Here is a 27663-nt window from a genome sequence, read left to right as displayed (position 1 = left end):
AGAGAGAGAGAGAGAGAGAGAGAGAGAGAGAGAGAGAGAGAGAGAGAGAGAGAGATTATATAATTTGTACATTTAATTGAATTAGTGTTTTGGTCAATCCTCTCTGAATGTGAAAAATGAATACCAATTAATACCAATTAGGTTTTGCATTTCTGTATTTCAGAATATGCTACCTGGTATTTTGCAATATATACATATATATATATATATATATATATATATATATATATATATATATATATATATATATATATATAGATAGATAGATAGATAGATAGATAGATAGATAGATAGATAGATAGATAGATAGATAGATAGATAGATAGATATTATTTTATTGTGAAAGGCCAGACCGGAAGCGGCCGTCCCACCAGCCTGACAGACGGACCAGCAGCAGCAGGATCTCCTCCCGGAACTCTGCAGCCGCATCGGCTCTGCTCATTTCACCGCCGGGTTCGGTCCAACATGGGGGCTTGCGGATGGAAATACTGATGACAGTCCGAAAGATCGCCTCGATTTGTACGATGGTAAGGCGTAGTTGGTGCGGGCGGAGGCGGCCCGCGGAGCCGGGACGCGGCGCCGGCCGCCCCGCTGGCCTGGCGGCTAACCTCGCCGTTAAGGCTGATTCATGGTCCCACGTCACACCGACGCAGAGCCTACGGCGTAGGGTGCGCGTCGCCGCGTACCCTACGCCGTAGGCTCTGCGTCGATTGAACGCGGAAGCATAAATCAGGCTTCCCCCCGCGGTGCTCCGGGGAGCTGGAGCTGCAGCTCCCCGGGTCTCTAGACACTCTGGCCGGGGTAATAACCGGGACTCACCCCGCTGAAAGCAGCTGGTGGTCGCCCCTCAGCTCCCACGTGGTTTGATCCCGGAGACACGACTGACCGCTTAGCTTAGCCTCTTAGCTCGCCAAAGTAGTTCCACCAAACCAGCATTATAGTTTTGACTAACGTTTTTAATAACAAAAACAGCGTGTTTTTCTGCAGCAGCTGCACATGAAGGACGGGTGAATATCCAGGCGTGAGAGGAACGTAAACAGTCGTCAGCTGACACTGATGGAAAAACACAGTCCTGTCACATGAGATCAGTCTGCTTTCCTCTGGTCTGGAAACGTAATCTTCACGTTTACTTCTCCAAAATTCACAGTTTGCCCTTTTTTAACCACGAAGAAGCTGTGTTAGGTCGTGATATTCAGGAACTAACAACCAAGGAGGAGTTTTGTGTCTGTAGAGGTCTGTGACGTCCCTTCAGTAAAACACTGGGGGGTTCAGTCTGCAGTTAAACATCTAAAGTGGATCTTTATATAGTTTTTGGTGTCATTGCATTTTACTGGTACGTGGAAGAAGCTCAAAAGTCCGGGGTTAGTGATGACATTCCCCAAAGATGCTCTGCAGGAGTACATGCTTGCTGTTTGGGTCAAAGGTCAGCGTTACTACGCTTTGTTTTGGTTGTGATGTGACAAGTCTGCTTGGTGTCCGGACGGACCGACGGTGCTGGTGGAGATCAGCGATCAGTCTCTGGTGGCTGGTGACGTCTTTACAGCGGCTGCACTTCTCAGTGCTGACAGAAAACCACGAGATGTCTGCTGGTCTGGTTCAGTGTTTTGAAACTGCACTTGTGTCAAAAAGCCGGATGATGCACGCTTGTCGTTTTGCCGACCGCACCGTGTAACCCACTTAAGTGTGGAAGCCAGCAGCAGTTACTAGTGCCCATTAGGCTATTACAAGCAGGGCTTGACACATAGTGAGTTTGTCCACCCTTTTTTTTTTTTTTTTTTTATTTTTTCAGCTTTGGCAGCCCCACCAGTGTCTGGCCAGTGTCTGTTTGTTTTTCATAAAATCAATTTTGCTGATGGAGCTGTGGCAAATAAAGCTGTGCAAACTGGAGTTGGCAACGCAATAATCAAATGTTAAATCACGATTTGATCTCTCGGTAGCAGTGACATGAAAGGATTCTGGATTATGTTTACTCTTATTCATGGTGACCAGCAGTAGCAGCTTTTGCTTCCTTTTGTTTTAGATTATAAAATGCAGAAGATTGTTGTGAACAGGTTAGACCAGGGTTTCCGCGGGGTTTTAAAAAGTATTAAAAAGTGATAAATGAAAATTGCCAAATTTAAGGCCATTAAAAGTGTTAAATTCACTGTCAGAGGTATTATTTTTTTTAAATTGGTATTATTTTTTACCTTTTACATTTTAATCAGTCTATTTTATTGTCATTCACAAAGTGAAATAAATGTGAAACATCTGGTCAACATCAATGAGTCTATAAATCTGTTCTGTATAGTGTTCTATAGGTCAAAATCTGTATTAATGTTAAAAGGTTCGTGATTAACACTTAATGTTGTGACAGTTTTTTAAAAAAATCTGAAGGTAGTGAAAAAGGTATTAAATTGGTATTAAATTTAACATAAGGATTGCTGTAAAAACCCTGTAGACCATTTTCTTTGTACATTTTGATCTGAATGAGGCTTATTCATAAACATTAGAACATTTAATTTGTTAATACAATTTTATTTCCATGTTTCGTTGAATCAGACTTGCTGTGCGTGTGTTTGGGCTTTCATACTGATATTTTCTCTTGTTGGTAATCTTCAGAAACTCCTCGTTTCTGGGTGCGTAGAGAATATTTGAATCCACTTCCAAAGGCAATCATTTAATATGGAGTGGTCAGACATTCGGCAGGAAATACTCTCAGGCCTTTTGTGTGAGTTTTAAATCTGTAATTTTTCAGGTAAGAATGAACTGGATCTAACTTATTTGATATGCAAAACCACCGGGCCTCCCCACATCCACCAGCTCCCAGCGTTAAATGAAGTTGAATAAGTTTAAATTTCAGTTACTGACCAATGCAAAGTGTAACTTGTCACCAAACTCCCAGCAGTTGCCTGTATGAACAGAAAAAAATCCAACATCCATTGCCTTCTTTGATTACATAGATGATTTATTATCCTTAAGTTCAAAGAGATTGCCACAGGTAGTACATTGAAATCGAAATATTACCACTTTGTCGTTATTTAATTTTAGTGACGTGTTCTTTCAGCTTCATGTATTCTTAGAAATGCAGAAAACTTTGGCCACTTCTGTTAAAGGACATCTGGTCTTGATGACGTGCTGTGTTTTTGTGGTTTTTGCTCACAGAAAGATGCAGTTTTTGAACACTGCAATTTTAAAAACTGCTGTCAGTGCTGGGAAAGGATATATTAAACCTCCAGCACCGCTTCCTCCTTGGTCTGATGTGTGCTGGTTTTCTCTTTGTTGACAAGGCAGAGGAAGCAGCCGTGCAGCAGTGCTGTAATGAGGGATTACATTTTTGGTACTCGGCAGTGATGAACAACGTTTTTCAGTCTCCGAGTGAAAAGGAAACAAATTAGGATTCATGTCTTCAATAGTGACGACAAAAATAGGGGAAGATGTTTTGTGACTTTGAACTCTGTACATTGGTAGAAGTTCTCCAGACCAGCATCCTGCTACATGCCCTTGATCGATATGGGTGTGGTCCCCAGTCCTCTTCCTGTGTGATTCCTGTTGGTCCCCTCCACAAAACTACTCACCAGGGTCCTTTTTTCCGGGTTCTGACCATCTCTGATACACCTTACCACCACCCAGTGTTGTACTGGAACTCTGTGGTGAAACAGAATGAACCAGAACAGGGACTGAACTGTCCGTTTTGATGCACCTGTGCTACTGACCACCACATCAGACCGGGTGCTCGCTTAGGCCTGTCTGACAGATAATCAGTGACCCAGGACACAGTGGAGATGCTGACACTCATCCTGAAGCAGCTTCTTCCTCAGCAGTCGAGGCTGGATGGTACTTAAGGCACTGGAGAGTAGGAGTGGGCGATATTTTTACCGTTCACGATAAACCGTCAAAAAAATTCCCCACGGTAAGAATTTGTCATCTCGCGGTAAAAAACGACAAATTCCCGTTGATGACGTTTTTGTGTGAAGTCTAAAGAAAGAAAGAAAGAAAGAAAGAAAGAAAGAAAGAAAGAAAGAAAGAAAGAAAGAAAGAAAGAAAGAAAGAAAGAAAGAAAGAAAGAAAAGAAAGAAAGAAAGAAATGAGCCTGAAAGAAAGAAATGAGCCTGAAAGAAAGAAAGAAAGAAAGAAATGAGCCTGAAAGAAAGAAATGAGCCTGAAAGAAAGAAAGAAAGAAAGAAATGAGCCTGAAAGAAAGAAAGAAAGAAATGAGCCAGAAAGAAAGAAAGAAAGAAATGAGCCAGAAAGAAAGAAATGAGCCCGAAAGAAAGAAATGAGCCTGAAAGAAAGAAAGAAAGAAATGAGCCTGAAAGAAAGAAAGAAATGAGCCTGAAAGAAAGAAAGAAAGAAATGAGCCTGAAAGAAAGAAAGAAAGAAATGAGCCTGAAAGAAAGAAAATGAGCCAGAAAGAAAGAAATGAGCCTGAAAGAAAGAAAGAAAGAAATGAGCCAGAAAGAAAGAAATGAGCCTGAAAGAAAGAAAGAAAGAAATGAGCCTGAAAGAAAGAAAGAAAGAAAGAAAGAAAGAAATGAGCATGAAAGAAAGAAAGAAAGAAAGAAAGAAAGAAAGAAATGAGCCAGAAAGAAAGAAATGAGCCTGAAAGAAAGAAAGAAAGAAATGAGCCTGAAAGAAAGAAAGAAAGAAATGAGCCTGAAAGAAAGAAAGAAATGAGCCTGAAAGAAAGAAAGAAAGAAATGAGCCCTGAAAGAAAGAAATGAGCAAGAAGAAGAAAGAAAAGAAAGAAAGAAAGGAAAGAAAAGAAAGAAAGAAAGAAAGAAATGAGCCAGAAAGAAAGAATGAGCCAGAAAGAAATGAGCCTGAAAGAAAGAAAGAAAGAAATGAGCCTGAAAGTAAGAAATAAATGAGCATGAAAGAAAGAAAGAAAGAAAGAAAGAAAGAAAGAAAGAAATGAGCAAGAAAGAAAGAAAGAATTGAGCCGGAAGGAAGGAAGGAAGGAAGGAAGGAAGGAAGGAAGGAAGGAAGGAAGGAAGGAAGGAAGGAAGGAAGGAAGGAAGGAAGGAAGGAAGGAAGGAAGGAAGGAAGGAAAGAAAAAGGATCAATTAAATTTAATTGGTGTAGTTTAGTAGCATTTAGTATTCTAGTACTACTACTACTTGAATTGTAGTATTCTTCAAGACTGAAAGTGGTGATAGATTTATAGTTACAAAGGTGGAGTTGAATTGGTATTTTTTCTTTATCATCATTCTTATCGTTATTGGGATAAATGCCAGAAATTATCGTGATACATTTAGTCCATACCGCCCATCCCTACTGGAGAGGTCAAAGAACGAGTCTCACGGTGTCCGACACCATCCAGGTGTGGGTGAGTGAGCTGCAGCATCATCCGCGGCGACATGGGGCTGGTAAACAAACCAGTCCTCACCTGTTGCTCCAGCTGGGCCAAAACCAGTCTCTCCAGTACCTTCATGATATCTGACATCAGGGCGACTGGGGCCGGATGTGGTGGACTTCTGTGGTACCAGAACTAAGCAGGACGTCTTCCTCAGCAACAGTACCTTCTCCTGCAGAGGGCTGAGGCTGAAGATGCTGCAGGATGCCACACTGGCCTGAAGGGGTGGGCAAAAATATCGATATGGCAATATATCGCGATACTTTTCCAGCCGATTCGATATCTTTTTTTTTTTTTTTTTTTTTTTTTTTTTTTTTATAAATATTTTTTATCCCCGATTTTTTCCCCATTATATCACCCAGTGCTCCTACCTAAGTGACTGTCCTGGGCATTGCCACTCTCTACCAACCCTGGGAGGGCCCTGCACTGAGCTCAGGTTTTATTTCACGTTTTATTTCATTTTATAGGGGAGTTTTTACCTGCCATTGTTTATGTAATAACTGCTCGGGGGTCATGTTCTGGGTATGGGTCTCTGGAAAGCGTCTAGAGGACAACTCTGTTGTATTAGACGCTATATAAATAAAATTGAATTGAATTGAATTGAATTATAATTTATTTTTATGTAACACAATTGCCTGTCCTTAAAAGATGAAAAATAATGGACAGAGGTTTATTTATTTATGGATTTATATCTATACTGACTGATCACTGTGCCTGTCCTTGGTTTTAGTACCATCTTTCTTGTGTTTATTATCATTTGCCACATAATTAAAGCAACCTCATACTAAATTTAATGTTAATTTCATATGATGTAAATAATATGAAAAACATATACAAATATGTTGTAACCTTTAGCTTGTATAGTTATAATTAAACATTGTTTGACTCAGTTTGTCCCATGAACTGTCACTATAATCTGATGAACGTGCAACTCGGATTTTAAGATCCATCACTATCATCTGATGTACATATATACAACTTGGATTTTATGATGTGTAATGCATTTTTAAAATTTCGGTGAACTATGTAGAATATAATAATCGGGATATCGCATAATCGGGATATCGCAATGTGTATCGTATCGTGGCTCAAGTATCGTGATGCGTATCGTATCGTGAGGTCCTTCCCAATACCCACCCCTACTGGCCTGTAGGACCTCAGCCTTTGCTGAAGTGCTGCTGATTGTATAACAGAAACATCTGTTAAGTAAGATAACATTGTTTTGGTGTTTTAACTCTGAATGGAAATGAAAGACCCAATTAGCTCAGATGCAGGTGGTTTTTTTCATAACGTCCTCATGACTGATCGTCATGATTAATAAACCAAATCACACTCAGTAACGAAACCGTCACCCAGCCATGCTTCGTTGAAACCTCCAGTCAGCTCACTGTCACCTTCATCAGACTCGTGTTAGAGCTGTTATTTCAGACCAGGACGGATGGTATTAAGTAAGGAATTAGTGGGTGTTTGTTCTCAGAGCCTGCTGAACTAAACACCTCCTAACTTTTACTCTGCTCCTCTCTGTTTACGTTAGGGAGGATGATGTTGTTTACAATGCTTTGGTGTTTGGAGCCTGTGTTTGTTGGATAAATATCCCCACACAGACGGTGTTTACTTGCCCTTTTATTGTCTTTACTTGGACTGCGATGGGATGATGAGTACAAACGGCGTAGCTCCACTTATGGAGTCATTCATCCCCGTGGGGAACGGCGGGCATCATCGAGAGCCTCATCGCTGCTCTCCTGGCTCTGAGTAAAGTGGTACCAAAACAGAACCAGATCAGCATTTTAAAATGCCCCCTTACACTAGGGATGGGCGGTATGGACAAAAAAATGTATCACGATAATTTCTGGCATTTAACCCAATAACGATAAAAAAAAAATACCAATACAAAAAGTGTCATCAACGGGAATATTTCTTTCTTTCAGGCTCATTTATTTCTTCTTTCTTTCTTTCAGACTCATTTCTTTCTTCTTTCTTTCTTTCATGCTCATTTCTTTCTTTCTTTCTTTCTTTCTTTTCTTTCTTTCTTTCTTTCTTTCTTTCTTTCTTTCTTTCTTTCTTTCTTTCTTTCTTTCTTTCTTTCTTTCTTTCTTTCTTTCTTTCTTTCTTTCTTTCTTTCTTTCTTTCTTTCTTTCTTTCTTTCTTCTTTCAGGCTCATTTCTTTCTTTCTTTCTTTCAGGCTCATTTCTTTCTTTCTTTCTTTCATGCCCATTTCTTTCTTTCTTTCATGCTCATTTCTTTCTTCTTTCTTTCATGCTCATTTCTTTCTTTCAGGCTCATTTCTTTCGTTCTTTCTTTCTTTCATGCTCATTTCTTTCTTTCTTTCAGCTCATTTCTTTCTTTCTTTCTTTCTTTCTTTCAGGCTCATTTCTTTCTTTCTTTCTTTCTTTCAGGCTCATTTCTTTCTTCTTTCTTTCTTTCAGGCTCATTTCTTTCTTCTTTCTTTCTTTCAGGCTCATTTCTTTCTTTCTTTCTTTCTTTCAGGCTCATTTCTTTCTTTCTTTCTTTCTTTCTTTCAGGCTCATTTCTTTCTTCTTTCTTTCAGGCTCATTTCTTTCTTCTTTCTTTCAGGCTCATTTCTTTCTTTCTTTCTTTCTTTCAGGCTCATTTCTTTCTTTCTTTCTTTCTTTCAGGCTCATTTCTTTCTTCTTTCTTTCTTTCAGGCTCATTTCTTTATTCTTTCTTTCTTTCAGGCTCATTTCTTTCTTTCTTTCTTTCTTTCAGGCTCATTTCTTTCTTTCTTTCTTTCTTTCTTTCAGGCTCATTTCTTTCTTCTTTCTTTCTTTCAGGCTCATTTCTTTCTTCTTTCTTTCAGGCTCATTTCTTTCTTCTTTCTTTCTTTCATGCTCATTTCTTCTTTCTTTCAGGCTCATTTCTTTCTTTCTTTCTTTCAGGCTCATTTCTTTCTTTCTTTCAGGCTCATTTCTTTCTTTCTTTCTTTCAGGCTCATTTCTTTCTTTCTTTCTTTCAGGCTCATTTCTTTCTTCTTTCTTTCTTTCAGGCTCATTTCTTTTTTTTTCTTTCTTTCAGGCTCATTTCTTTCTTTCTTTCTTTCTTGACGGTTTTATCGTGAATGGTAAAATATCGCCCATTCCTACCTTACACTCAGGCTTGGTGTCATCTGAATATTTAGACATTTGGACATGAGTTTTTCTCTGCTCTATTTATTCCCTCCCCCAGAAACGGCAAAGTTTTTCACATGTGCACAAGCAGAAGCTTTGAAATAATTCCCTGAATTTTCTTTTTCTTTTGTCTCAAATCTCATGATGTAATTTGAACACCGAGAGATAAGATGTTTCTTCTGGCTATGGAGCACATGTGCCTTTTATTATATTATATTATATTATTTGCTTTTATGTTGGCAGCTCGTTACTGGATATTTCAGTGCGACATTCAGAGTTTGCCAATTTTTCACCGAGTTATTGTAAGATTTTGTTTGACTTCGGTCTGAAAGAGTCACTAAAGCACTTTAATGCTCTGTAAAGACGCACCCCGTGTTATTGTTAATGCACCGTTTGGTAGATCATGACATTTCGACTCGGCTCAGTGTTGTTTTTGAAACGCAGCTCCTTTCATTGCTGAATCACGGGAGGAGGGGGAAAATGTGGGGATTTTCAGTGCTATTGTTTCCATAACAAAGTCAGCAAACGGCCAGAAATAGCACCTCTGCATTTCAAAATGGCAGGAAATGCACTCGCATGTGCAAAATGTGAGCATACCCTCCTTCCTATGCTTTTGTTTGAAAGCTCAATGGTAAAAAGTTTTTTCACAGCTTTCCTGAGATCCTGCTACAGAATATCAGTTGGGTTCATATCTGCAGATGTGCTTTGGATCATTGTCATGTTGCACAACCATGCATGGTCCACTCGGTGAATGCCGGGTGTCCAGGTCCCGTGACGGCAGAACCACCTCGAATCATCAGTTAAACCAAGCATGGCATTGGGTATTAAAACCCAACGGCTCAGCTTTGATCTCATCTCACAATAAGGTTGTTTTTTTTCTCCCAGAAGTCTTGTGGTTTCTTCTGATGCAGTTTTTTTTTCCTTTTTGTCAACCTCTTTCGTTTGAGAGAGAAGATGTTTACTCCCAACAACCTCTCAGACAAACTGCACTTGTTCAATCGTCCTCTGATTGTGCTGAGATTAATCTGCTCCACGAGGCCCGGAGGGTCAGGGATTTACCTCTGGGTTTGTTTTTTTATTTCCCTCCGAGCGTTGCCTAACTTCGTCTGACTTTGGTGAAGTTTGCTCAAACTTCCATTCCCAGAAATGAAATGAGTGCTTTCCATTAATGAATAATTGATCTCACTGTGGAACACCAAATTGCTTTATAACTCTTTCCAGATTGATGTACTACAATATTCCCTTTTTCTTTTTCTTTTTTTAAAGATCATTGCCTAATATATCTTACTATAGCTTGTCATTGTGGTAACAAGCACCTGAATGCTTCCATAAAGGTCTGCAAACCTGCTGATGGTCAGTTAATCAAGTACTGATGATTAGCTGTACATGGTTGCATTTTGCCATGTAAAATCCTGTAAAAGCCGGAAGTGTGTACTTAGTATTGTCTACTTTTTGTTTAGTTATTCTTGTTAAAGAAAAGAATGCACATTGAGAAAAGTTCTTGTTCATGTTCTTGTTTGTCCGAGGTAATATTTGTTTAATATGAGACCCACAACATAAGATAATGATTTATTATGATTTTTCATATTTCCACATTTGTGAGTGTCGCTAAAAACAGTAGTTGGTTGTCTGTCTGTCTTCACCGGTGTGACATTTGTTTTGGTCAAACCTGATTTATTTATTTTTTCTCTTTTTGCTTCCCTCCAGGGCGCCAATGCCTCTGCCTTGGAAAAAGAGATTGGACCCGAACAATTTCCCGTAAATGAACACTACTTTGGATTGGTCAATGTAAGTGTCAGTCATTACACCGTACTGTACATGTTGCCAGTCTTGTTTTAACCAGCTGCGGGGTTAAGATGATGCACTTAAAGTTGGATGAGCGAGTGGAGATGGTGCAGAGCCAATCAAAATGAGCCAAAGAAATGAGTCAGAGAGGAAGCTCTGCGTTTTTTATTCAACTTTTATTAACCTGTTCCCATTTGACTGAGGTTGGCTCATTTTGAATCGCTCTGCGCCGTCTCCACTCGCTTATCCAACTTTAAGGGTTTATGGCATCATCTCAACCCTCCACCAGCCCTCGAAGAAACGATGTAAACATACTAATGTTCAGAAGCTGCAACATTATTTATAGTTTCAGATTGATAATTGACACCGACGAGATTTCCCACACAAGGCTGATGTTAACGGGGGACGGCAGCTAATAGCATCAGCAAATGCTTTATAGCCAACCTAAAGATTTTTGTCTGACAGCTATCAGAAGCCTAAGATTACGCTAACAGAATGTTAAGCAGCCTCTATCTCACTGGTTTCACTGATGTTGCTGTCTGGAGTTTATTCTAGTTCTTTGAAGGAACATATGTATTGAAACGTCAGACCTTGGAGAAAAAAATAATCATAATGGGCTCAGAAAATTGCAATGGGTTCATCTCTTCTCTAATATATTTCTGTGGGGAAAGTCTGATTTTGTAGCAAGTCACTAAGGCCACATTCTGCCATATAGCTACAGCTGCTTCTTATTTGGTCTAAATTCAAGATGGAAAAAACAAATGTTACATTCTCCACGTAATCTCATCCAAAATGTCTTTTCTTCCTCTTTCCAGTTTGGCAACACCTGCTACTGTAACTCGGTGCTGCAGGCTCTGTATTTCTGTCGGCCGTTCAGGGAAAAAGTCCTGGCATACAAGGTAAGTGATGAAAGACACGTAACTGTATCACTAGCAGTGTTTCTGTCCACACATCTGCACGGTTGGCTGTATGTTCGTGCTTAAAAGTGGCACGGAAATACTCCCGAATGATGCAGTGGCATGACAGGAGCGTGTTATTCTAGAGGCCTCAAAATGTAGGTTTCTTATTATAACAGCTGCTGCCTCTGAACAATCCAGTTTGACTGACTAAAACTTAGTTTTTGTTAATTCAATAACATATTTTAGACTAGGCTATAAAGGGAAACAAAACAACAACAAGCAGTTTAACAGGATTAGAGTTTAGCTAGATGACCTCAGCTGCTTCTTGTACATTAAAGCTGAGAGGAGGAGGACCTAAAATGTTAATTATTGCTCAAATCACTGAAAAAGACAAAAGCACTGACCATTTTTAGGTAAAGTTTGGAAAAGGAAGCCGTTGGTTTAAACTTCATATAAACTCCTACTTGACTTGATTTTCTTTTCCTTTTCTTTCAACTGCCAGTGTTTGATGCCCAAACAATACAACGTTTGGAAATGTTACTTAAAGTTTGAATGATCTCATAAAATGAAAAGTACAGGTTAGCTTTTTTATGTTGCAAAAACTGATCTTAAACTTCCATCAAACAACTAAAAATCAAGTAATCAGTTGAATTTACTGGTTATTTATACAACTCCTCACTTCCTCATCCACTGCTGGCCTCATGTGAGGACGCCTGGTCTGCTGTTTCAACCAAGTGTGCAAAGACGTGGTCAACACATTAGATAAAAGTTTTTTTTTTTCAAGCAGGACTAGAAAACAACCTAATTTGTGATTAGTCCAAAAACACTTTGGTTAATACACTTTTCTTACATGTACAGTAAAGTGAAGTGATGAGTTGTCGTTTTTTCAAGGAACCAATTTTGGCACTTTAAAGTTTCTCTCACCATGAAAGTGATGCGATTGCTTGCTTTTATGTCCATTGATCTTAAATGAGTAGTGGCATCGCAAGAACATTTGCACAGTATGATTCATCCAAGGTATTTTCTTTCCTCTGGGTGGTAAAATGATTAGATCAGCCTTAAATGACCCAGTTAAACTTGATCACTCTCACTGATCATAGGTGTTTTTTTTGCTTTTTAGAGTGATGCTCCTTCCCACTGGCAAGTGTTTTCCCCTCCATTAAGGCATTATATTTCCCCCTCATTGCTCATCATTACCTCTAGCGGGCTGATGTACTAGTGAAAGGGAAAGGAGTGGACTTTGTCTTGACTATACTGGTGTTACAAAGCAGAAATAATCATCCATATTGCCAGATGTATTAAGATGGGCAAATAACCCCAGTAAACTGGCTTGAACTAGCTAGCGGTGATGTTTCCAGACATGTGTCTATTCTGTTTGTTCTCTGCTCTGTTCAAATATCAGAGGTGGGGAGCTGGCGTGAATCAAAGCTTATAGGAGGCTTTTTGGAGTGACGGTGCCCCGTCCTCTTCTCTCCAGGTGCAGCCTCGTCGGAAGGAGTCCCTCCTCACCTGCCTGGCCGACTTGTTCAACAGCATAGCCACACAGAAGAAGAAGGTCGGAGTTATCCCCCCCAAGAAGTTCATCTCGCGCCTGCGAAAGGAGAACGGTACGGATTCAAGATGCAGAACACACCGAGGAATGTGTAGCTCCTGCTTGTGTCGGATCACGACTAGGGATGGGCGGTATGGACTAAAAAATGTATCACGATAATTTCTGGCATTTATCCCGATAACGATAAAAATGACGATAAAAAAAAAAAACAATTCAACTCCATCTTTTTAACTATAAATCTATCACCACATTCAGTCTTTGGAGCCCCCAAAACACTGCTCTAAAAGAATAAAAACCAATTAAATTAGTCCACCTGTACTGCAAAACTGTAATGACCATGTTTGTTACACAAAAACGTCATCAAAGGGAATTTATTCTTTCTTTCTTTCTTTCTTTCTTTCTTTCTTTCTTTCTTTCTTTCTTTCTTTCTTTCTTTCTTTCTTTCTTTCTTTCTTTCTTTCTTTCTTTCTTTCTTTCTTTCTTTCTTTCTTTCTTTCTTTCTTTCTTTCTTTCTTTCTTTCTTTCTTTCTTTCTTTCTTTCTTTCTTTCTTTCTTTCTTTCTTTCTTTCTGGTTCTTTCTTTCTTTCTGGTTCATTTCTTTCTTTCTTTCTTTCTTTCTTTCTTTCTTTCTTTCTTTCTTTCTTTCTTTCTTTCTTTCTTTCTTTCTTTCTTTCTTTCTTTCTTTCTTTCCTTCCTTCCTTCCTTCCTTCCTTCCTTCCTTCCTTCCTTCCTTCCTTCCTTCCTTCCTTCCTTCCTTCCTTCCTTCCTTCCTTCCTTCCTTCCTTCTTTCCTTCCTTCCTTCCTTCCTTCCTTCCTTCACGTTGTGCGTGGATTTAACACAGAACCATAAATCAGCTTTACACAAAAACATCATCAACGGGAATTTATCATTTTTACCGAGAGATGACAAATTCTTACCGTGGAGAATTTTTTTGACGGTATATCGTGAACGGTAAAATATCGCCCATTCCTAATCACGACACCTCTTCTGCTCCCTCTGCTCAGGGTCAAATGTTTAGAAATGTCAACTCTGAAATGTTTCGAGTTATTTGGAGACTGTGAATGTGTCAGACAGCTGAGAGAGAAGATGGAGAGAAACATAAAATATTTCGGGGGGAGGTGACGATAGCAGCTGAGAAGTTAATTGCACAGCTGAGGAAGTAACGCCAGCTCCATCACGGAGCGGAAAGCAGATGAAAAAGAGGATGCACACTAATTGGCAAATGTTTCTCAATGCCAGCACACGCTGGCGATAATTATTTTCTATCGACGTCTTCAGTTTTCTGTAATAAATCTTTAATCTCCTGCTCTGATATTAATACCGAGTGAACAGAATGTGTTTGAGCAGGAAGACGCTGCAAATACTCAGCTGGTCCTTTTTATTATGATCATAACGGCGGCGTGTGGGAAAGACACCGAAAATGAGCTGAAGCATTGCACCTAATTCTGCAGCAGTAGATTTCACTATTTTAGTAAGTAAAAAATTAAACTAGGTGAGTGGTCTGTGAAATATATCCCAAATCAGGAATGTAACTTGATAAATAAATAACTCAGTGATTCTTAAGCTGACTTATGTTTCCTTGCAGACAGTATGGGCCCAAGATATTTTGTTTTTATTATTGTTGGCTTCATTGCACCCAGTTTTACATTCCAGGCCTGCTATGCCTATAAAAAAAAAATGAGACAGTAAAATTTGTACTACTTTGCAAAGTTGCACAGTTGTTCTGGCAGTGATGATGCCGAGCTTTGAAAGAATCAGTTGTTATTTTGTCCCAGTCTCGCTGCAAAGAGGTTTAAAGTGTGCAATAGTTAGGGACAGGTCAGGACTGCAGGCAAGCCAGTCCAGTATCAATACTATCAAGACCCTCTTTGTCCCCAGTTATGCCTTTTGTAATGTGTGCAGAATATGGTTTTGCATAATTTTGGAGAAAAATACATAGCAGTGGATGTCATTAAAATGAGCCAATTCCTGTTACCGCTTCTGTTCTGTGTAGAGTTGTTCGACAACTACATGCAGCAGGATGCCCACGAGTTCCTCAACTACCTCCTCAACACCATCGCAGACCTTCTCCAGGAGGAGAAGAGCCAGGAGCGACAGCAGAACGGGAAGCTGGTACAGAACGGAGGTGGAGGCGGCGGTGGCGGAGGAGGAGGAGGAGGAGGAGGAAGTGAGGGAGGAGGTGAGGCGGAAGGAGAAAAGGAGACACAACAGACTTGGGTCCACGAGATCTTCCAAGGGACGCTGACCAACGAGACGCGCTGCCTCAACTGTGAAGCTGTAAGTGGCTCGAGGGCTCGGGCGGTGAGGGGTTGGCTTTTGTGACAACAACCAAATTCAGTTTGTTCTGATTCTCAGCCAGAATGGGAGGATATTCAAAGTAAATAGAAGGAAATGTAGTTTGTTGAGGTGGACCTGATCGTGAATGACATGCAAACAACGTGTTCCCCCCTTTATGATGCAGTTCCAGGACTTTACTGTAAACGTTTTGCTGTCTGTGGATTCAGTTGTTTTCAGCAAGTTAAACGCAGCTCACTTGAGTTTAAGTGAAAACCTTCTACCTGGAAAATGTTCCTCATTCAGTAAGATTTCTTTAAAAGGGGTGGACATGAGTATTGTTGAATTAAATTTGTATGTCTATTTTACATTGCACCTTTCTTTTACTGCACGTTGTGGATTTACATCCAAAGTGTCTATAGGATTGTAGTTAACGTGCAATAATGAAGAAACATTCCATGTCCATACAGCTTTATGTCAACTTTCCATTATCTTTGAGACTCCAAGGAAGCTGCTTCAATTGTATCAAATTAATTAAGATAATCTGCATTTTAAGCCTGTACTCACTCTAAAACAGTCATTTGAATTTATTTATTTTTTGTAAAAATGTGGAACAAGATGTCCGATGTTCCTCGGAGGTGTTGGAGCCACGCTCCCAGCGCTCCCAGCGCTCCCAGCGCTCCCAGCACTCTGACTACCACTGGCTGCACTGTTGCCTTCACCTTCCACATCTTTTTATTTCATTTCCATTTTCAACTCTTGGTATTTCTCCAGCTTTTTTAGTTCTTTCTTCTTAGCGTTGCTATGGCTTGGGACTGCTACATCTGTCGCTACTTCTCCCCCCTGACCCTAGATATTTTGTGTTTTTATTCTCGTCAGCTTCACTTAATGCTCCCATTTTTACAGTCCAGTCCTGCAGTACATATTTAAAAAGAAATTGGGACAGTAAAGTTTTTATTACTTTGCAAAGTTGCGCAGATGTTCTGGCATTGAGGAGTGGAGTTTGTTGACCACTTCCATATCCGTTGGTTAGCCGTCGGTTAGCCATCATCGGTTAATCATTCTGGATCCGGGAGCCCCAGAAGTTCTTTGCTCTTTCATTCTTCCCCACTTCTGGACGGTGTCCCATCTGGACTTTGGGACTCCTTTTTATCTATTCTTTGTATACTTAAATCTTTATTGTACAGAATATGGGATATTTTCTTTTCAGCATTAGTTGCATCTTAATGGAAAAGAGAAGCTGCTTTTTATAATGAAAGTCCTTTTGAAAGAGTTTGTTTAGATCAAAACCACATTAACCTTCAATGACATTTTAACAGTTCTCAAATGTGATCTGGAGGTCATCTGATGACTTTGTAAAATGCAGTATTTGTTTGTCTTTTTTCCCCCCCACACACCCCATTTGTCCTGACGGGACTTTGTTGGTGTTACAGGTGAGCAGCAAGGACGAGGACTTCCTGGATTTGTCGGTGGATGTAGAGCAGAACACGTCGATCACGCACTGCCTCAGGTACGTGGTTGTTGGTGTTGATCAGTCCTGAAAATATGAAAGAGGAAAAGGAAATCAATAAATAGATCAATCTTACAGGTAGACTCTTTGAAATGCTTGTGTGTAAGTGTTTTCAAACGTGTCCACAGGGGCTTCAGCAACACTGAGACGTTATGCAGTGAATACAAGTATTACTGTGAGCAGTGTCGCAGCAAACAGGAGGCCCAGAAAAGGTTGGTGACATCATCATAATCATCATAATCATCATTATGGTCAGAGGGCATTTATATTTAATGTTGTGCATTATCAGATTGACATTTAAGGATTTAATGTTAAACTTTTGCTTCTTTAGTCTTCCTTGTATAAGCTGGCCGTTACTCTTTAAAACGACATTGAATGAATTTCCTGTAACAGCATTTAACTGAAGACAGTTCAGATTCAAATTACCATTTATTGCATGTTCTCCAAATACATAAACAAAAATGGTGTGTACATCCAACAGCCTTGTGCACCACTTTGCCAGCGTGCAAACTTGTATTTATATGATGTAGAATATGATATGGACATGTTTTTAGCAATTTAAGTTTCATTTGGTGAAACGGCCTTAAATAAACCCCCAAAACTGCACGTTTGACATATAACAGCCTATTTTAGGGTTTTTTTTCTGACAAGGTTTCTTATAATGTTGTAATAAATACTTGTTCTGATGTTTTAGACCAAAATGATACTAGGTTCATGTGCTGTTTTAGGTCCAAAAGGCCTTTTTATGAAAACACTGATTTTGCCACACTCCTTTTATGCATCTGTCTCCTTCATAATCACCTTCATGCAAAGCCGCATTCAGACTTTATGCTCAGAAACTGATAAAGCAGGGATTACTGGTCACCTCCTAAACCTCTGATGCTGTTGTTTCCCGTGAGCCATTTTGCTGTTTGGTCTCTCGTTTGCAGTGAAGGCATTTCCTTTTTACTTGTGCAGAAACCCTCTCTCTGAATGTAGAGTTGATTGCGTCTGTTACTTTTTTTTCCCATTCAGCATTGGGATTAAATGCATACATAAAATGTAATTTTGTGCTGATAATGTTGGTTTGACTAAATCTAAAAAGGAAATGATATTCTGCTGTTATGAGGCTCTGTAGTCTGACCCATCACTCTTCCTCCACCTTGCTGTACAGAGGTTTCCTTCCTTTTGGTGGGCAAAGAGGTATAGTTAACTTTTGCTGGTACAGGGTGTTGCCAAAACCATGTGTCACCATGACAACGACTTGGCCTTCCTGTTCAATTCGTAGAAGTATATCTTTGGTTTCGCTGTGGAAAGATGGGTGTTGTTATCTGTGTCGAGCGGTCTGGTGGTCTCAGAACTGCTGCGAGGGCAGTCGTTTCACTTGACGTGAGCGTTCTGTGGTTAATGAACGAGCACGAACCGCCCAGGGCGGCTTCTTACAAGTGTTTTTAAGGGGTTTCTTTTTCCTTTTTGATTAAAAACAGCAACCATTTTTGTTTGCACCTGCTGAGTGCACTAAGTAACTCCCATTAGTTTGAGACGGCCGTGATGTCTGCATGGAGCTGAAACCTCTGAAAGTGCCCAAGGTGGTTGAATCAGGATGAACACAGAAAAGCTTTTAGCTCTGAGTATAGTTGTCTGTCTTTATTTAATCATCTTACTGCCTGCCCTCTTGTGTGTCTCCTTGAAAAGCCTTGCTCTTTGTCTATATTGCTTTTGATTAAAATCTGACTTTTAATCAAATAAGTAGTTCTTTTTTGTTATCTGCAGTTTGCATTCAAAATGTCTTTTTCTCTCTCAGGATGAGGGTGAAGAAGCTACCCATGATCCTTGCTCTCCACCTAAAGCGCTTTAAATACATGGACCAGCTGCACCGTTACACCAAGTTGTCCTATCGTGTCGTCTTCCCGCTGGAGCTGCGCCTTTTCAACACGTCAGGGGACGCCACCAACCCTGACCGCATGTATGACCTGGTTGCGGTTGTCGTACACTGTGGCAGGTAGATTTTGCTTTTTTTTTTTATCCTAAATGTATGTTGTAAAAAAAGTGGACACAATTTCCTGAGATATAAATGAAATTACTTTTTTTCTCTAAAAATAACACGAGTATAGTACAAAAGCATTTTTTTTAGCCATATCTTTCAGCTCTGTTCATAGCAGCTGGTTTTAAAGGGTGGAGTCAGCAACTCAACCTCTCTTTTTAAAGGGAGGTGCCTCATTTGAAATTGGAGTTGAGAGCTTTGTGACACTCACTTCTAAGCTACAGCAAATAGAGCAAGATGGGAAGTTAGGTAGAGATCAATATTAGGGAGAAGCTGGATAATTCTCCTCTGATCCAAGTCTGTCATGTCACAGTAACCTGCAGACCTGAATCACTATGAACAAAGGTACGGGGTTGAGTTAAAGTGGAGTTTTTGAGTGGGGTTTAACTTTAAATACCCAGGTAAATGGTCTCAAGCTCAAAAAAGTAGTAAGAACATTATTAACTATTAATTATTGTCTATACTGTTTTGTGTCTGTTCACTTGCTTCAAACAAGTTTATGCATTAATGAACAGAGGAACTTTTCAAATTCAGTAACATGAGTGAACACGAGTTGCATTTAAAACCCCTCCTGCTAAAACAGACTTTTTATTTTTCCCTTTTGCTCGGACAAGCGTTCTGTGTAATCTGTGTTTTTAAATAGTGGGAAATGTTTTAAGTTGGTTTGGGAAAGTTTTTGATGTCCTATTAGTTCATCACAACTAATGAGAGATGAGTGTTGCTCTTAGCCGTAGCTGGTAAATGCTACAGAACTTTTTTACATGCAGGTCACTGTGGTGAGGCGGTGGGGCTTTAACCTTCAGGTCGTTTGAGAAACATTGTGTTACTCTCTGACACGGTAGTTCCTGTTTCTGCCGGCTGGTGTGTACTCACCGTCCGGCCAAAGTCGCAGCACAAAAACATCTTGAATGCACGAGAGGAAAATGAGAAATGCAACAGAACACAGTTAGTGGGACTAAAAGAACTTACCTTTGAGTGGACTAAATACATAAATACATGTTTTCTCTTTAATCATGGGTGAATATAGACTGCAAATTTGATAGAGATTGATTGAAGGTTATAGGCGTATTTTGCGCTGGAAAAAAAATGTGCTTGGTTAATATTAAACATCTATTTGCAGAACAATTAATTTAAGAAGCTATTCATTTATTTTTCTAATTATCTGGAAAAGAAACATTCATCTTGAAGTAACTTATTCAGCAAAACATTAAACTAGGAAAAACAGGAAGTGGCTGTGTTCATGCGAACACTGCTCACTGCTGGTTTTTCTGAGGCAGCCTCGTTCTCACCTCGTTCACATGTTTGGTTCATTTCCCTTCAGTCAGATCAGGAGGTGATTTACTCCTGATCTGATGTCAGGTGTAAAATAAAGCATGTGCAAGTTGTTATTTGCTCAATTGTCTTCCACCTGGAGATGGATATGATGTAATCTAGCACAGGTTCTTCATTCAGGAGGGTAGACATCACATATAAACACAGATGTTAACCTGCTGCAGTGTGTGGATGTGAGAATACTTTTATTGCACTTCTTAAATGGTGCTCAAATGTTTTGACAGCTTTACTTGGATTTACTCGAGTTCTTGTTGCCTCAGCAGTGAAACGTGTCTCAATGATACTTTGGAGTGATTCTTTTTGAATGTAATTCATGCATGGGTGTCTCTTGTCTGTGTCTGCACTGCAGCGGTCCCAACCGCGGGCACTACATCACCATCGTCAAGAGCCACGGCTTCTGGCTGCTGTTTGATGACGACATTGTGGAGGTGAGGAAGGACTTCTTTAGTTTTCAGTTGATGTTCGAAAGAGGATGCAGTTTGAATAAACATTTCAGCACCGATATTACGACTGATTAAGACATGTCTGACAGTATTAACTGATTCAGTCTGCAGCTCAGGGCTATTTTCAACACTGCATTGAATATATGTTACTCACACCACTGTCAGTGCCAGTGCTGCTCGTAATTATACTTATCAATACTGCGCCCAGTAATTTCTGGCATTTCCTAAACATATGACTCAATATGATGCTGTTTGGATGTTCAGCTCATCATCTGCTGCAGATTCAGAACAAACTGTTCTAACAGCACAGAAGTGTTGTAGTGCAGCATCACATGTATTCCATGCAGCTGGAAATAAATATAAAGGACCCCTTATATGTGGTCTGCAAGACAGCGGTCGCATTGTGCTCAGGTGTGGACTACATACTTAAACATTTACTACAGAGAATATTGTAACCGAGTGGGTTTTACTGGAGAGCAGGGGTGTAGGTCTTTCAGGATAAAGCTGGCACCAGCTCTGCAACGTTCTGCTGATTTTCCAACAGCTTGTGATGAAAAACGGCTGGTGTCTTGACTTCACCGACGCCTCGGCTGCTAATCGACTCAAGTCTGTGGGAAACAGAAGATAAAAGTCCTTTAAAAATGACAGATTAATGTGTAATGAGTTAATAACGGCAGGTTTATCGTTTTTATAATAACAGAGGCTTTACTGTACGGACTTTAACTGCTCTCTTTCACTGCATGTGATATCTCGCTGCAGGAACACCTATCAGGGAATTTGCTTTATGTCATCTTAGCTGTATGACTGTCTCACCATTTCAAATGCAGAACTGCTTGATTATTTTGTTTCGGAGCACTAAAAAGCTGATAGCAATTAATGATAAATGATGTGTTTGGACCTGTTTTATTCCATTTTTCATTTAAGAAAGGAAAAAGTTATGCATACGTTTTACTAAATCAGCGGAAACAAAGAGGGTTTATTTATTTATTTTATTTATTTCAGATCCCCATTAGTTGCTTCCTCAGCAGCAACTATTCTTCCTGGGGTCCAACAGTACAAATATACATTTCTAAAAAAACTTTTACAGTACAATATAAAATGTTAGTTAAACAGAATAAAACAAAGTAGATAACAAGTACAAAGAACAACAACTAAAAAGAAAAACAAGACAAAAAACTAATAAAAACTAAAGATAATAAGAAGCAGAAAACCATGAAAAGAAAATGAATTTTCCTAAATGAAAAAACGAAAATGAAAGAAAAAAAACAAAAACAAATAACAACAAAAAACAGATAGATTAAAGATAAATCCAAGTACAACTAAAGATAAATAAGTGCATACTAAATGAGGCAAATACAAAAACAAAAAAAAAACGGTTAAGCAATGGGTTAAGCAATGAAATTAAAATAGACAGCATGGCAGGTAGAATTAACAAAAATGTAATTTTATGAATTTAAAAACATAGTGAAAGTAATAAGTAATAAGAAGATAAAATTAGGTTTATAATCAGAACAGGACATTTTCTGTAAACAAAGGAAGAAAGTGACGGGAAACAAAATAGAAAATAACAAACTGTTTCAAAACAGAGGATAAGATCCCCTACGAGGACGTTGAGCTGTTTGTTTCTTTGGCCTTATCTTACTCATCCCTCCTTGTCTTATGTCACAACGTACCTCCTTAGAGTTTCCTTTTAATTAAAACATCAGTCATCGCACTAAAACCATAATGCAACAGGGGCTCCTTGGTCAGGTTGACCTGGACGTTACACTTTGAAAAGTGAAAAGATAAGATCCTGCTGCTGTTTGTCCTTCAGCCCTCTTCTTTCTTTTGACCTTAGTGATCCGAGAGGAAATAAAACAAGCTTCAATAGAATGAACTTGAAGTTACTTTTAACTTTTATGAAATGGGTTGTTTTTTTGCTGATGCTTGATTTTTACTTGCAAGGAAATAGCGGTCTGTCCATGTAGATCCGTCACCCCCCTTTTATGTGGCGGCAGGGGAAAAACATGGCAGCCTGCAGAGAAACCACAGCCTGACATGAGCTGGCGTGCGCAGCGTCATGCAGCCCGTTGTGAAATGTTTTTCTGCCTCCGTTCTCGGCACGCTACAATCTGCACTGCATCTGACACAGAGATGCATCAGTTTTTCATAAACATAGTGATGATGTGACTCAACTGCCACTCTATTTCGGGACATATAATAAGCACACAGAGTTAACTGTGGCTTTACTAGCAGCCGGTTTTTGTCGTCTGCGTGACGTGGCTCTTAAGTCGTTGGAAAGCGTCCACATCAGGACACGGTCGAAGCCTTGCCAGGCCAGTGTTTCGTTTCTGGTCAACATAGCCGTTCAGTTTGGTATATTTTCTTTCTTCATGCCAGAAGGAGTGAAATGTCAGAGCAACCAGATCACCAGCCATTAAAAGACCCTGCAGACCCAACTCACACATGTATGTTCTTCCTCATCCAGATGCAGGTCCGAGCTAAAAAACGCACTGTTAGAGGTAAAAGTTATGCTTTTCCTTATTAATTACAAGGAAAGCATGAAAGATTGTTTTACTTCTTTTTTTTTTTTAATACATTTCAATTCAACATATATTTCAGCACTATATGTTGAATTTTTCTTTTTAACTACAAAAATGATACATTTTGACTGTTACGCTGGCAGAGTTTGAATAAAAGCTACAGTAGACTTTAAAAGAATGGAAAATACATAGAGGTAATCATTGTCTTATATTTGAGAAATTATACCAAATTGCATTTCAAGAATTAAAATAAAATTCCAGATGTGTGAAACTGACGTCCTTCAGGAATGATTGTTATGAAAAACATCTAATTGTATCTTGAGATATTTATTCGGTTTATGATCTTGATGTGATGTGACCATACATCAATTTTTATTATTTCATTTTTTTCCCGCCAATAGAAGTGGTAAAGTCCGATGTTATTATAGCAGATCAGCTGGGGGGTGAAATATGTATCATACATTCAAAGATGTCGTAAATTGATTCCAGATTTGGTCAAAATTGCAGGTTTGATTTTTAAAAGGCAGCAAGTTTTTCCATAGAGATGAAATCAATTAATACATTTTTCCAGAAGGTAATATTAATGGATTTTTTAGTTTTCCAGTTCATGAGGATTGTTTTCTTGGCGATGATTTGGGCATTAGTGTGGATTCTATTGGAGTTGTTTTTTGGGGCAAAAACAACTCCATACATCAATTTTTGATTTCATTCCATGTTGCATTTTCTTTTCTGTCATTTAATTTACAAGCAGGAGAAAAAACTAATCAGAAGCATCCAACTATAGTGTAATTCTTGAATATTGATCACAAAATAATGTAATTGTGTCAGTAGCTAGACAGAAGCTGCCCCCGTTAGAAGGGTTACAACTGGCTCGACGGCACACCTGGCACCTGGAGTTCTTCTTTTCTTTAAACATTTAGAACCTTTAAGCTCGATACGGTGAAATGAAAATGCAATCTGATTTTCAGCTTTATTTATACGGCACCGTATCGTGACAAACGTCATCCCATCATTTTTTTATTTGCGTGCTATAAATAGCAACAAGCGTACATAAAAGTGGTGTGCAGCAATGACTGCTTTGATGTTGTTGGAAGAATCTGTAGAAATCTTTCTGCTTTACTGGCACAAGATGATGCTGCTCATGGGCTCCAGATAAAAAAACAGGGGATGCTGGACTTGTCCTTGAAGTTGTCTTTGAGCTGCGCTTTGAGGCTTCGCTTTTGCAACCTGTCTGCAAGTCGATGCTAAATATGTAGCAAACGTATTCAAGGACTTTTGAGTCTCTGCACATTTCTGCATTTGGTTGTGCAGACAGGTTCAGTCATGACAGTGAGCAGAGTTAAATTCATCTTTTCTGGCTGAGTTTGAATGCTTCAGCCAAAAAGGATGAGACAAACTTCCAAAGGAAAGTTGATTTAAGCTCGTAGGTTCATTCAAAGCAGATGTGAGCCTGGTATTATTGGCATAGGCGCTTTATCCACTTAATTAGTAAAACGTCTGCAGACTTAAGTATTTGGGATATTTTGTTTTTCAAATAATTTGAGAAAACGATCCAGATCCCTCTTTAGGCTTTTTCATTATGAAGAACAGTATTTTGGGGGTGGGGCTGTTTAGTAGTCTGAGACGTTGCAAAGTGGAAAACTTGAACGGGTCTGAACATTTTAATGGAGAAAAAAAAACAATCTGCCTTTTCTAAACTCACTATAGGCAACATTTTCTGGGATATTAATGCCAGTTTTAGCTTAAAGGGGCAGCTTGTCCGAATGTTGTGATTTGTGTAGTCAATGTAATATTTTCATTAAGTACTGTTTGTAGTTTGTAAAACATTTTTCCTTTTTAAAATGCTTGATTGTATTCTATGTCTGTAAGACATCAGTGTTTAGTTGGAGAGAGGGCAGTTCAATACCTCCACAGAGAGATGGGATCCTAAGAGAAACAATAACAGTCACATGACATAATCTTGGCAGGCTTTTTCTACAAGGAAGAGCCTCACCATTTGACTATTCTGTGGTTTATTGTGCTGTTATTGATCATTTAATAGTGTTAAAGTGTTAAAATGTCGACGTTGCCATGTGGTAACACCGTACCATTATTATTACCATTGTATTGCTACCCCGGCATGTTGATGGTTTGCACTCTTGTAGGGTTTATTATAATAATACGCTTTGTGCGTATGATTATATTTGACACTTTTCTCTAGTTTGCAGAAGATTCAAGGTTCTTTATTGTCATTCTTCATATGTCATAACAACGAAATTACAGGTGCTTCATCGCAGGTGCTCGTCCTTATATAAAGTATATAAAGTGCAAGATAAGTAAAAAAAAATATATATATATATATATATGTTGGTACATATATATATGTTGGTATATATATATATATATATATATATATATGTATATATATATATATATGTATATATGTATATAAGATATTTTAATGCCCAGAAATGTTCCGTGTGATGCGTCAGATGCGTGTTTAGGAAGGTGATGGCTCAAATTCAAAAAAATTCTCAGTTTTTGACAGTTTTTGAGTCTGAGAATGAATGCAACAAAGTTTTATAGCTCCTTGTGGAAGAAAAGCAAACTAGCCCTCCCTGTAGATGCAAGTAAGGCTGAATCAGGATTTAGTGATGCAGAAAGCCAGCTTGCAACCCAGCAAGGAGAGCGTGAGGACGATGGAGATGGTGAGAGTGATGAAGACTATGAGCCAGAGAATGAGGACAGGGTGAGGGTGAAAGTGCAGTTACGGTTCACTGTGGGTGAAAATATCTTTTAAATCGTTTTGAACTTTCAAATGAGTTGCATTTTTAACTGTCAACGCTTCTGGGGAAGGTGTTTACAATTATAAACCACGCTTTCTTGTTTTCATCCATTTCCACTATCGAACAGTGTTGTCATAGGGCAACATTTACAAAAATTGTTACGATGTCTCTTGTTTATATTTACTTGGTCTATTTTATGTCATAAAAAAACATCCCAAGCGTTTTTTCTCCAACTGGCATCATGATGCGTACCGTGGAGGGTTAAAACCTATCTCACCATCAGCACGCAGTATTTTTCCATTAAATGGGAGGAGGGCCCTCGCAGACATCTGGTCCATGAGATTCCGCTGCAGTTGCAGAACAGAAACACTAACTTATCATTTTAATGGTTTGGAGATTTTCTCAGCTTGCTTGCCTTTTTTTTTCACCTTTAATTCTGGCTGGAACTAAAGATTCAGACTTCATTTGAATCTACTCCGTTTTCTTTCTTTCTTGGTAATAGATTGTTGTTTAGGGGAGAAAGCAAAAAAAAAAAGGTCAGAAAAAGTGCTGATTCTGTTCTTTGTTCTTGTTTTGTAGAAAATCGATGCGCAGGCGATCGAGGAGTTCTACGGCCTGACGTCAGACATCTCCAAGAACTCTGAGTCGGGTTACATCCTGTTCTACCAGTCCAGGGACTGAAGCAGCCGGCAGCAAATCCCCGACAGACTGTCCACTGAACGGATGGGGGGGGCTTCCACAGCCACCGGCTCCACCCCCAGTATGCTCACATAAGTATCCAGGCTTTATTCCCTGTAGGCGGAGCTTAGCGCTGGAGCGCCACTCGTACGGGTTGAGACGGTGCAGGTTGCATGCCGGCCTCCTGGATTCCAAATTCTTTGCGTCCACACTGCGACATGCACCTTAATTTACGAAGCGATCCATTTTGCAACACTCGCTTTGCACTGTGGCATCAACGGGGAAGGCTGTCACGCCGGAGGCGAGGGGGCTGGCAACGCCGCGTGTCCGGGGCGAATTAACCTCCACGCAGTGGTTGTAGTGGGTTTCTTGTTTTTAGTTTTGCACTAACGTGCAGCCATCACGTGTTCACCCTCCAGAAACTCTCTCACAGTGGAGGAACATCTGGCAGCACCGTCAGGAGTCCCACCCGTCACCACAAAACCACTAACACCTTTAGTGATCGGACAGTTTGAATGTGCAGTGATGCAGCGCTTCTACATGACATCTGCTGTTAAAGGCATTGTGGGTAATGAAAACCCTGCCACCTAATGTGATCCAATTAGTACAGCTCATTATATTCATTTATTCCATAATTCACGTCGTACACTAAAAAAACAAACATAATAAACTGCCTAAAGTTACAGTTTGCAGTATTTACATCTGAACTTCTCAGCGATTCAGTTGAGTCAGCAGGAATTAAACTGGGAGCGGAGAGAGCCTTCGATCAAAGATCGGCAAAAACCAAACCTGTTGTGGTTTTAAAAAGTGGAGAAGTGAACGTAGATGCTGAGGAAGTTGATTTCAAAGTTGTCGTGTTATCACAAGCCAAGTTTGGTGCCACAGTGGGAAGAAGGGAGGACACAGTAAAGAGCGAGTACTACAGCAGTCTAATCTAACTTTGTTTTTTGTTTGGGTCTTTTCAAAAATACAGCGACAACTAACATGTCTAACCGCCTCAACATACTAGAATATGCATTCATGTCATTTTTAAACTGGAACACGGAGACGGGTGCTTGTTTTAGTCACTTCTGGCGTCTGAACTCTGGCACTACACACATGTGCACATGTTGTGTCTCCCAAGGCTTGATGTCTGTTGAACTCGCCAGATTCCAGTTCGGAGGTTTTTCCAGCAGCTCTGGAGACGGAGTTGGAGCTTTTATACATTCTGTTTTTCACTCCAGAGTCGTAAAGAACGAGGGATGCTAGCAGCCTGCCGACGTGGAGGTTATCTCCAGTCGCTCAAATGTTCGTCTGAGGTGTTTAAAATGGCTTGTTGCCCTCAGTTCATGATCCCAATCAGCTGTTGAGCTAATACCGCAGGACATATGCTCACTGAGCTCTGTCAAAGAATGATAATGCAATAAAGATTATGCATCGATA

The 27663-nt window shown here is 39.6% G+C and overlaps 1 protein-coding gene across 1 annotated transcript; it reads left to right on the top strand.

Moving 5' to 3' along the window:
• The first annotated feature begins 374 nt into the window (after window positions 1-374).
• Window positions 375-27663, top strand: usp12b (ubiquitin specific peptidase 12b). The gene is made up of 10 exons (XM_061709459.1): window positions 375-527; window positions 10165-10245; window positions 11058-11141; window positions 12619-12748; window positions 14688-14971; window positions 16402-16478; window positions 16607-16690; window positions 18262-18459; window positions 20183-20261; window positions 26143-27663. Exons 1-10 carry the CDS (start codon window positions 480-482, stop codon window positions 26242-26244), a joined length of 1167 nt encoding a protein of 388 aa, XP_061565443.1. The 5' UTR covers window positions 375-479; the 3' UTR covers window positions 26245-27663.

Source organism: Cololabis saira, chromosome 20 (assembly GCF_033807715.1).
Source record: "Cololabis saira isolate AMF1-May2022 chromosome 20, fColSai1.1, whole genome shotgun sequence".
In the NCBI taxonomy this organism is placed as follows: domain Eukaryota; kingdom Metazoa; phylum Chordata; class Actinopteri; order Beloniformes; family Belonidae; genus Cololabis; species Cololabis saira.
Note: the sequence above shows the minus strand (reverse complement) of the source record. Positions and strands in the feature narration are given on the sequence as shown.